The 11,444-nt window shown below is 43.2% G+C and overlaps 1 protein-coding gene across 1 annotated transcript in view; it reads right to left on the bottom strand.

The window, feature by feature from the left end:
• Nucleotides 1-256: 256 nt before the first annotated feature.
• ATP12A (ATPase H+/K+ transporting non-gastric alpha2 subunit) overlaps nt 257-11,444 on the bottom strand; it is a 54,214-nt gene continuing 43,026 nt past the window's right edge. The window contains exons 14-23 of the mRNA XM_054292858.1: nt 11,252-11,388; nt 10,459-10,609; nt 8,355-8,523; nt 7,567-7,721; nt 6,526-6,649; nt 5,704-5,849; nt 4,161-4,294; nt 2,090-2,191; nt 1,471-1,562; nt 257-685 (exon numbers count right to left, since the gene is read on the bottom strand). Of these exons, the coding sequence (XP_054148833.1) occupies nt 657-685; nt 1,471-1,562; nt 2,090-2,191; nt 4,161-4,294; nt 5,704-5,849; nt 6,526-6,649; nt 7,567-7,721; nt 8,355-8,523; nt 10,459-10,609; nt 11,252-11,388 (1,239 nt within the window). The 3' untranslated portion in view covers nt 257-656. The remainder of the gene's footprint in view (nt 686-1,470; nt 1,563-2,089; nt 2,192-4,160; nt 4,295-5,703; nt 5,850-6,525; nt 6,650-7,566; nt 7,722-8,354; nt 8,524-10,458; nt 10,610-11,251; nt 11,389-11,444) is intronic.

Below are 11,444 nucleotides of genomic sequence, written 5' to 3'. Positions count from 1 at the left end.
TCCTTCATTGGGGGACTCAGAAAATACAACATGGCTTGATTTTCAAGACACTTTTATCAGAATGGGTGATGTGTTTGGTCTGTTAATGGGGTAGAAAAGCAGGGCTGCACTTCTTTCCTCTGTGACTCCATTCCACTCAGATTCTCTCAATCTTTATTAAAAAAAAAAAAAAAAATAAGACAGAGAACAAAAAAAACCCCAATTTTTTTCTGGAAAAAAAAATGTTTTATTATCAAATTATTCCTATACAGCACAATTACCTGTGGCAAGGTAAAACACATCTAGGTGTGCACTCACTTGGAATTCAGTTCTACCAGCACAAAAATCAACAAACAACTCCTTCAGTGCAAATTAATGCCTTGGATTGTGGGGAATTCCTGTCTTTGGACTGCTTTCCTCTCAGAGTTCTCTCCAACTCCATCTTTGAACGAGGGAAAATCGTAGTAGTTACAAAAATAGGTAGCATTTCAATTTCTAGGCCTTACAGTACAGTGGGAGGTAATTGCTCAGCTTCTAAAGTCCTTTTTTCTTCATTGAATCCATGAAATCTCTGCACCCCAGCACGGGGTGGATCCATGCTCGATATTGCACAGACAGGACTTGAAAGCAGCAGAGGCTGGGCCGGGTGGGGAAGGAGCTCTCCTGTGTCTGAGTCTTCAATAATACATGTTCTTGTCCCACCAACCTGCAGGAGAAGGGAGGGGATAATATTAAAAATAAGAATTTAAAATATTAAAATAATATTAAAAATAATTATAATTACACAATTTAATATATTGTGTAATTATATATAATATATATTAATTGTATTTAATTATACAATTTATATACAAATATATATTTATTTTATATGATAAATGCATTTTTATAGAGTTATATTAAATAAATACATATATTTATTTAATATAATTTATTATATATATTGTAATAATTATAATATATAATTATATATAATACATTTTATTATTATAATTTATTGTATATATTGTAACGATAATTATAATAGATAATTATATAATATATAAATATATAATTATATAAATATATAAATATATAAATATAATAATAAATAATATAAATTTATTATTTATGTTAACGTAAATAAAATTTTATGTATTATGTATGCAATAAATACATTTATATCTAAGTAAATATTATATAGTATATAGTATATAGTATATAGTATATAGTATACAGTATATAGTGTATATAGTATATATTATAATTATACTATATATTATAATTATATATAGTTATATATAATTATATAATTATATATTCTATAATATTAGAAACAATAATAAAAAATTGGGGTTTTTCCCTCAAAAAGGTAAAGTGATCATTGGATAAAAATGCTTAATTTTTCAGCAGTCACCTGCAAGTGGCAGCTGAGGTGGGGGTGGGGGTGAATGGGTGGGAAAAGACACATGAAATGAAAATATTTAATTAAAATTAGAGGAGTGCACTCACTTCCTGGGTGTCTCCTGATGATCAGCTTCCGGATTTCATCGTAGACCCAAATCAGGATGGCAAAAGGCACAGCCACAAACCAGTACTGGAACCTGGGAGTGGGGACAAAGATCTCACTCAGAAACCCCTGAGATCAGCTCAGCTCCAGTTCTGGGGTCTCTGTGCTCTTCAATGTCACTAAACAAATCTGCCCCTCCTTGGGCCTCTTTCCTTTCTCCTAATTAATCTCTCAAATTGATGATGAGCATGTAAAGCCTCCCAGTCTTAAATGCTTCCTGGATTAATTAATTCCAGGTCCTATTCAGAAGGAAATTTTGCCTGGTGTTATCACAGCAATAAATCACCTGGCTGATCTATTTAAAATAAAATTTAAATGCTGGCTGCGCTCATCAAAACCTTGGAGATGCTGGAAGAAATATTTAAATGTTGGTTTTGGACTCGTGGCTTTTTGGATCCTCAGTAGGAAATGCAGCAGGAGAATGTGGAAATTATGACAATAATGGTCTTTTTGGCCAAGAAATAGAGATGAATATAATGAATTTTTAAAAATATTTCTCCTGCAGTGGTGCAGGATTCTGTTCTGTGCCCACAAGGAGGGCAGGGGAAGCTCAGAGCTCACCTGAGGGGAGTGAAGTTCAGGGCTGTAACGTGTCCAAGGCCGTAGGTGAGAATCAAAGCAATTCCTATCTGGGAAAATATCCCCACCCAGATGACTTTGTTCCTGCAGGAAAAACAGAGAGGACGAGTTAACCCCATGTGAGAGAGCTCAACTAACCTCAGAGTTAAACCCCTGTGAGAGAGTTAACTCCAGAGTTAACCCCCTGTGAGAGTTAAATTAACCCCAGAGTTTATCCCCTGTGAGAGAGTTGAGTTAATCCAGAGTTGAACCCCTGTGAGAGAGTTTAGTTAAACCCCTGTGAGAGGGTTAAATAAACCCCAGAGTTAAACCCCTGTGAGAGAGTTAAACTAACCCAAGTCAAACCCCTGTGAGAGGGTTAATCCCAGAGTTAACCCCTGTGAGAGAGTTGAGTTAACCCCAGAGTTAAGCCTGTGACAGAGTTGAGTTAAACCCCTGTGAGAGAGTTAAACTAACCCCAGAGTTAACCCTCTGTGACAAAACTGAGTTAACCCTCTGTGAAAGAGTTAAACTAACCCTAGAGTTAAACCCCTGTGAGAGGGTTAAATTAACACCAGAGTTAAACCCTGTGAGAGAGTTGAGTTAACCCTCTTTGAGAGAGTTAAATTAACTCCAGAGTTAACCCCTGGGACAGAGCTAAATAAACCTCAGTTAACCCCCTGTGAGAGGGTTAAACTAACCCCAGAGTTAAACTCATGTGAGAGGGTTAAATTAATCTCAGAGTTAACCCCCTGTAAAAGGGTTAAATTAACCCCAGAGTTAACCCTCTTTGAGAGAGTTGAATTAACTCCAGAGTTAATCCCCTGTTTAACTCTGGTGTTAGTTGTGATATTAACCCATTGTGAGAGAGTTAAACTAACTCCTGAGTTAACCCCGTGCGACAGAGTTGAGTTAAACCCCTGTGAAAGGATTGATTTAACCCCAGAGTTAAACCCCTGTGAAAGAGTTAAATAAACCCCAGTTAACCCTCCGTGAGAGTTAAATTAATCCCAGAGTTCACCCCTGTGACAGAGCTGAGTTAACCCTCTGTGAGAGGGTTAAACTAACCCCAGAGTTAACCCCCTGTGTGCCAGCAGGACCCTTCTGGATCCCTGCAATCCTGCTCCAGGTGAGCTCTGCAGGCACAGGGCCGGGCTCTGTCCTGTGCCCCAGGTGCTCCTGCCTGTCCTGGCAGCATTCCCAGCCCAAATCCAGCTGTGGGAGACACCCAGCAGCACTTCCTCCAGGCTGCTGCTGCTCTGGGAGCGTGCTCAGGGTGACTCAGGTGTTAATGCAAGGAGGAAGCACACACATAGGTGTAGGCTGCAGATAAAGGAGGGAAAATAAATTGCTCTGCTATCAGAAAGCCTGGGAGGCAATGCCAGCTCTGCTGCTGGCCTCTGGCCCAGCTGATATTTGGAATTCTCCTGGGGCTGGTGGTTTGCAGAGGGCGGCCAGCACTGTCTGGGGGAGTTTGGCCAGCTGGTATCTCCCTTCCCAGAGCCTCGAGTTATCTCAGGGAAGTCCAGACTTGCTATCTCTTGATAAGGAGTTCAGAAAGTAATCTGGAAGAGAAACTCCCTTTTTTTTTTTTTTTTTTTTCCTAGTAAACATTTTAATGAATGGAAAGTTGGTTTTAAGCTGCTGCATTTTTAGAACAACCAGCACAATATCTTTAAAGAAAATCCCTACCCTGAAGCAGAAAAGAGGCTGAGGGGAGGTGTAATAAAATATTTGCCTGAGATTTGTGATTGTTCAAGGCCAGGCTTAATCTTTGTGCAAAGGCTGAAAGTGAGAGGGCCAAATCACTGAGCTCACCTGCTTCTGAAGGGAGCAGGAGGCTAACTTGAACTGCAGGTTTAGATTAGATAGGAGAAAAATCCTTCCCTCAGAGGGAAATTCTTCCCAGTGGGGCCCTGGCACAGGTGCCCAGGGAAGCTGTGGCTGCCCCTGATCCCTGGCAGTGCCCAAGGCCAGGCTGGAGCAGCCTGGGCTGGTGGAAGGTGGGATGAGATGAGCTTTAAGGTCTCTTCCAACCCAATCCATCGTGGGGTTGTGCGTCTGCTAAACTCACCTGAAGAGGCCCTGGCGGAAAATGGAATTCCTGCGGGTTTTCCTGATGATCAGATCAGCCACCTGCTGGATGGTGATGCTGACAAAGAAGGCTGTGTAGCCAGTCCACTGCAGGTACATGCGCTGGTAATGGGTCTGCAGAGCCAAGAAAACACCAAAACCTTCTTAATTCACAGCCTCCCACCTCCCCCAGGCTGCTGCAATTCCCCATGAGAGATTTCATGGTGTGAATGCAGGGCTCCTCCAGATTTAAATGCTCAGATTTGGGCCCAGCTTTATTCCAGGGCTGAGTCACGAGGCTGCAGCACGAGCTGGGGGTGAGGAGTGTTTGTGTGGATTTATCAATGCCTGCTGTGCCTTGTGATTCTGCACAGGGAGAGGGGGAGGCTGCAGAGAGCTTGGCAGAGGTGCTGGGAGAGGATGGTGAGGATGGATTTTGAGGGGTTTAAATATCCAGAGTAGAGAGGAATGAGGATTGATTTTGGGGGGTTTAACCACACAGACCAGAGAGGAAGGTGCAAGGGGCTGTGAGAGGATGATGAGGATTGATTTTGAGGGGTTTAAACATCCAGACCAGAGAGGAAGATGCAAGGGGCTGTGAGAGGATGATGAGGATTGATTTTGAGGGGTTTAAACATCCAGACCAGAGAGGAAGATGCAAGGGGCTGTGTGAGGATGGTGAGGATTCATTTTGAGGGATGGTGAGGATTGATTTTGGGGTGTTCAAACATCCAGACCAGAGAGAAAGGTGCATCTGCAGAGGCTGGGAGAGGATTATGAGGATTGATTTTGAGGGGTTTAACCATCCAGACCAGAGAAGAGGGTGCAAGGGGCTGGGAGAGGATGGTGAGCACTGATTTTGAGGGGTTTAAACACCCAGCCCAGAGAGGAAGGTGCAAGGGGCTGGGAGAGGATGATAAGGATTGATTTTGGGGGATTTAACCACCCAGACCAGAGAGGAAGATGCACCTGCAGGGGCTGTGAGAGGATGATGAGGATTGATTTTGGGGGTTTTAAACATCCAGACCAGAGAGGAAGGTGCAAGGGGTTGTGAGAGGACGATGAGGATTGATTTTGGGGGGTTTAACCACCCAGACCAGAGAGGAAGATGCAAGGGACTGGGACAGGATGATTTTGAGGGGTTTAACCATCCAGACCAGAGAGAAAGGTGCATCTACAGAGGCTGGGAGTGAGAAGGTGCCAACTTGTTGAAGAATGAATGAAAGAGCAGAAGCTGAATGAAGGAGCTGTGTAGCAGGGAGCCCTAAAGAGTCTCTCCTGCAGGAACATGAGATGAAAACCAATTCTATTTCCATTAAACCTCATTTGCATTCCCTATCCCTTTATTTTGGGGGAATTTTAAAGCAAGCAGGTGGATAGGGAATTTTCAGGGCAGAATTTTCTGTGTGGATTCCTAATAATTAATTCCTATTAATAATTAATACCTAGCAACAATTAATTCCTATTAAAAATTAATTCCTAATAATTCACTCCTATCAATTAATTCCTATTAATTGTAAAGGGAATTTCCAGGGTGGCTTTACCCATTGCTGTCCGTAGGAATCCTCAAAGTCGTTGATGGCATTGTTCTCCCAGTTCACCCTCACTCCCAGCAGCGTGGAGGGCAGGAACCCCTGCTCAGCATAGACAGTGAAATAGGTGACAAAGGCCCCCACCGACTGCATGATTCCTGCAGAAACAAAGGGGCAGCAATGAGGAAAAACCGTAATTAAGGAGCATTGGATGCATGAAACGTGCTAGAGGTAGTTTGAGAGTTTTGGTGCTGGGAATTTCTTGCACTCTGTAGTTAAAACCTCATTTAATTGCTGAATAATGAGCAGCAGGAGGGGCCTGGTGGGTTTGCAGAGGAAGGGGTTGAGTTCCAGCTCCTAAATTTTTTTTTTTTTTTTAATGAATCAGCTTGATCTTGCTTTGCTGACACAAGAGAGAGAGTTTGGGAGGCCAACCCACCAATCTGCAGGTGGGAGTACACAGCAGGAGTACACAGGGGTTTGCAGAGGGTGGGGTTGAGTTTCAGCTCCTAAATTTATATTTTTTAAATTAATGAGCTTGATCTTGCTTTGCTGACACAAGAGAGAGAGTCTGGGAGGCCAACCCACCAATCTGCAAGTAGAAGTAAATTTAAATTTTTTAAATTAATCAGCTTGATCTTGCTTTGCTAACAGAAGAGAGAGTGTTTGCAAGGCCAACCCACCAATCTGCAGGTAGGACTACACAGCAGGAGTACACAGGGGTTTGCAGAGGGTGGGGTTGAGTTTCAGCTCCTAAATTTATTTTTTTTTTTTTAATTAATGAGCTCGATCTTGCTTTGCTGACACAAGAGAGAGTTTGAGAGGCCAACCCACCGATCTGCAGGTAGGAGTAGACAGCCAGCTGCTGGTTCACCAGCCGGTCCCTCCTCTTGTTCCGGGGTCTCCTGTTCATGATGTCACTCTCAGCTTTCTCATAAGCCAGAGCCACCGAGGGGATCTGCAAGAGAAACAAACCCTCAGGGGCTGGGGGGCAGCATTTGCCTGATTTTTGGGGGTTTAGAAGCAATTTGTAGTTCCCAAGTGGTTCTGCTGAATGTTGGCAGAACAGAGAGGAGGATCTCTGTGGATCCCTAATAATTAATTCATACTTATTAATTAATTCCTATTAATTGTAAAGGGTTTGGGGAAAATCTGAAATATGCATGGATCTGGTGATCAATACAAAATCTAGAGGAGGCTAACAATAATTGAACCTTAATTTAAAATTAAAGGGTCTTCCAGGTCCCTTGGGCTGGGCTGGATGGAATGTGAGGTGTAGGTGCAGAAATCCCTCAGATGTCTTGGTTAAAACACAAGATATTATATTATATGTTATATATTATATATTATATATTATATGTTATATATTATATATTATATGTTATATATAATATATAATATATAATATATAATATATTATATATTATATATTATATATTATATATTATATATTATATATCATATATCATATAGTATATAGGATATAGTATCTATTATATAGTATATATACTATATACTATATTATATATTATATATTATATATCATATATTATTGTTCTTATATTTTCATTATATTATATTATATTATATTATATTATATTATATTATATTTATTATTTTATTTTATTTTTATGCATAATTGTTCACTGCTGATTTTAGCCTGCACAAAATGTCTCTGCTTTCTGCTCCCTTCCTGCAGGTTGTTGTTGTTTTCTACTCTTCTTTCTCTCTACCTGGCTGTTCTTAATCCCTTTTTTCACTGTCTTTTTTATCTGTAGGACAAATCCCCTGTTCAGGATGTGCCTCCACCCCCAGCCCCTGTCCCTGGCAGGATATTCCAGCAGGAAATAAATGGCTTTGGAGCTGCCAACTCACAATGTCCGTGCCCAGGTCAATGAAGAGGATGGTGATGGTGCCAATGGGCATTGGGATGCTGGCGATGATGTAGATGAGGAAGGGGCAGAGCTCAGCAATGTTCTTGGTCAGGGTGTAGGCAATGGTTTTCTTCAGGTTGTCAAAGATCAGGCGGCCTGGGGGAAACAGAAAATTCTTCTGTCTAAGGAAATTTCTATCAGCAAAAAAAGAGTTCAAATTTTACTAAATGAGGTGGAAACATTTCCTGCTTATTTCTGCTTCCCTCATGTGTTTCATCATGCATTTTTTAATTTGGCTTTGTTGGGTTTTTTAAGCTCCCCTCCCTTAAAGGCTTCTTAAAACTCAAGTGTAATAAAACATTTCTTTTGATGAGGCAGTTTGAGGGGAAAAGCCTCATTCCCCAGAATGCTGTGGTTGTGATGGAAACCACAAGTGAAAGAAGAGTGGGGTGAGTGCTCCTTTCTTAGGTGGAGCACAGTGATGTGTGAGAAAATAATCGAGGGAAAAGGTGGAGAAAATAATTTCTATCTTTGTGAGGCTTCAGACTGCATTGGAACAGGTCAGGAAATGCTTTTATCTGAAGCCTAATCAAACAGAGACAGCAAATTTTTATTATGTGTGAGGAGGGAGATTATTTCCTTATTCTCTGATTGTCACGTGTAGAAATGGATTTAATTCCCAGCTTTCCCAAACATCAAATCCACAATTCCAGAAAGAGAAGAGAGGAAGATCAGGAGGCCCTGCCAGCTGTTTCCAGCTCAGAAAGTGGGAAACAACATAATCTTTACCTTCTTCCACTCCTGTGACAATGGAAGCAAAGTTATCATCCAGCAGGACCATATCAGCTGCGTTTTTGGCTGCATCAGAGCCAGCAATGCCCATAGCAATCCCAATATCTGCTTTTTTTAGGGCAGGGGAGTCGTTGACTCCATCTCCAGTCACGGCAACCACGGCTCCCTGGAACACACAAAAGCACCCAGATGTGGCTTTGGGAGGAGAGGGTGGATCCTGCCAGCATCAATCCTTAAATTTCTAACAGAAAAATGCTGATAGGAAATTCTGAATCCTCTCTGTACCCACATCAAACACAGCCAGGGGTCAGGAGGGTGGTGGGCAGGGTTGAGAGAGCAAGCTCAGAGTTTTGTGTGGTTCCCTTTACAGTAGAGACCTGGAAAATTCAGGGATGTGATTCACTGCTTCCTAAAGAGTGGATATCTCAATTAGATGCATTTCAAATGCAATTAGTCTGATAGTTTGGTATAAAGAGGATTTAAGATTTGGATATCTGCTCTGTGTGCATGGTCCATCCCTGTCTGAGCGGAGCCAGGCTCACCTCTGACATCTGGGGGAGGTTTGATTAACACAAAATGTCCTGATTTTTTAATGAAGTGCTACAGAAACAGCCAGACTTCATCTGATTCATAAATTATGTAACTGTTTAGAGCCTGTCCTCATCCTATCCCAGCAGCTTCTGGCCATCCTCAGTCTGTGCTGGAATTTCTCCACTAAACCAAAAGATGGAAAACTCTGATTATCCAACTCAGCTTCTTTGTTATCTCCCTGAACATCTCCTGCAGCTCCAGGCTCTGCTCTGGCTGGTATAGAAGTTTCTGTCTTGGTTCAAGGCAGGGTGCTCAGAGTGGGGACAAAGCCAGACAAACTGATTAATAAAATGCTGAATTTCCTGTCCCTGGGGGGATTGAGCACAGTGTCACTACCTATAAATAATGCCATGTACAGAAAGGCTTATAAGCTCTAAGTGCTAAACATAGCTGGAGTGTGGCTGGGGGAGGGTGTTCCTTTTCATCCCTAAAGAGCCAAATCTGCCAGGAGTGTGGGAGTCTGAGCAGTGCAGAACACGTTTACCCACCGTGTGCCAAGCGGAGACCATTCAAAAAATGAAAACCACATCAAATTGAAAAGTTTTATCTCTTTTTTTTTTTAACTCCCTGGAGAGCCCTCCAGGCTTAAACCCAAAGAGCTGATAAAATGCTGATTGGGGAGCTCAGTGCTGGCATGACTACAAAAATAAAATAATATCTTATGCCACATCTTCTCTACAAAGTCCAGGCACAGCACTAGTGTGGCTTCTTTAATTCACAAAATCTACTTGGAAGATGTCATTTTTGACTGGAGAGTCTTTTGATGGCAATTTTCATCTTTTACAGAGCTCTGTAATTTATTTTTTTTTATTTTTTCCTCCTGTGCTGGCTGCACTCCAGGCTGCTTTACATAATATTGCCCATGGATGGGACAAACTGTCTTTAAATCCTGCTGCCTGATTTACAGCCCTGGGAAGTAACACAGATAAGAGCTGGTGGTACATTACAGCCCTGGGAAGTAACACAGATAAGAGCTGGTGGTACATAAATCACGCTCTGGCATTCTGTGGGGTTCATACCTCAGAATCACAAATAATCTGGGCTGGAAAAGAGCTGTGAGTTCACCTGTTCACCCAGCACTGCCACTAACCAGTTCCACTCCCAAACATTCCTGTGGGCAGCAGGACATGGCTCTGAGCAGCCACAAGAGATAAGAGGAGAGGATGTGGCAGCAGCGTTGCTTTTATCTGGGTTTAAAGAATTCCCGAGGGAATTCTCCTTCCCAGCCAGGGCACAGGAGGCTTTTTGTGCTTCTCAGAGTGCCAGGGACAATCCATGCTCCAGCTACAGCTCCAAACCCAGGGAAAGCTCATTTTGTCACCGGGAGCTGTGTCTGCAGCAGGAATTTGAGCGGCTTGGATTGAGTCCAGGCAGCGTTCATGACAATCTGTTAGATAATGTTCTGGCACGGGGAAAGGACTATAAACAGAGCTTGGGGAGCACTGGGAATTGGCTCCCAGCCTCCAAACCCTGCTGTGTGTGTGTGTGACCTTTGCCAGGCCTGCCTCACCTGCCTCTGACAGCCCTCCACGATGATCAGCTTCTGCTGGGGCGAGGTGCGCGCGAAGACGATCTCGGCGTGCTCGCGCAGGATCGCGTCCAGCTGCTCTGAGCTCATGTCCTTCAGCTCCATCCCGTTCACCACGGCTGCCGTGGCTTCCCTGCAAGAGCCACAGGCAGGGCAGGGTGGATTTTTGGGTTAGAAGGGTGGAAATAGCGCGCTGGTGGGATGGGCGTGCAGCTGGATGGCGGGAAAGCGGCAAATTGAGTTAATTGCGGAGGCGTTCGTTGGTAATCAGCAGGAGTTGAGTGAAAGGCACTGCAGAAATCCAGAGTGGATCACAGTCACTTCTGGATACAGAGGGGCCTCATTGAAGCTTCAGAAAATGCATTTTAAAGAGGCCTCTCACTGGGAGGAGCAGAGGAAGACATCACTTCTGCAAAGAGCTTTTATCCTTCCCTTGTGATGCTATTTTTTCCCCATTTAAGGGGTGAAGGAGGAATTTGGGCTGATGGTCCAATCTGGGTCGTGTGATGCTGAATTTTGCTCTGTGTGTGTGTGTGTTTAGTCAAACAGGCAGTGACAGTGACTTCCACATGATGTGCAAAGAATAATTCCCCAGGTTTTCTTCACGGGCAGCAGAGATGAAAACCACCGAGTGGACACATTTAGGTGGAGATGACTCAAGAGTGGGAATGTGTGATAAAAAAAGCAGAAAGCAGCGGGGATGTAGAATAAAAGCACCATGGAGGGAGCAGGGAAATGAAGCCCTGGGGGCTGCCCAGGCTCTGCTGGCTCTCACCTCCTGTTGACCTGCTCCACAGGGATGTTGAGGCGCTTGGCAATGTCCTCCACGGTCTCGCTGGTGGCTGAAATGATGCCCACGCTCTTGGCAATGGCCTTGGCCGTGATGGGATGGTCGCCAGTGACCATAATGACCTGAACAAGGGACAAGTGAGTGCCAAATGGCCAAAGGTGGAGGGAGATAAGGGAGA

This window comes from Melozone crissalis, unplaced genomic scaffold (assembly GCF_028551555.1).
Source record: "Melozone crissalis strain CALT ecotype California unplaced genomic scaffold, PUWL_Pcris_2 ptg000120l_1, whole genome shotgun sequence".
Lineage (NCBI taxonomy): Eukaryota > Metazoa > Chordata > Aves > Passeriformes > Passerellidae > Melozone > Melozone crissalis.
This window is presented reverse-complemented; position numbering and strand designations above follow the sequence as displayed.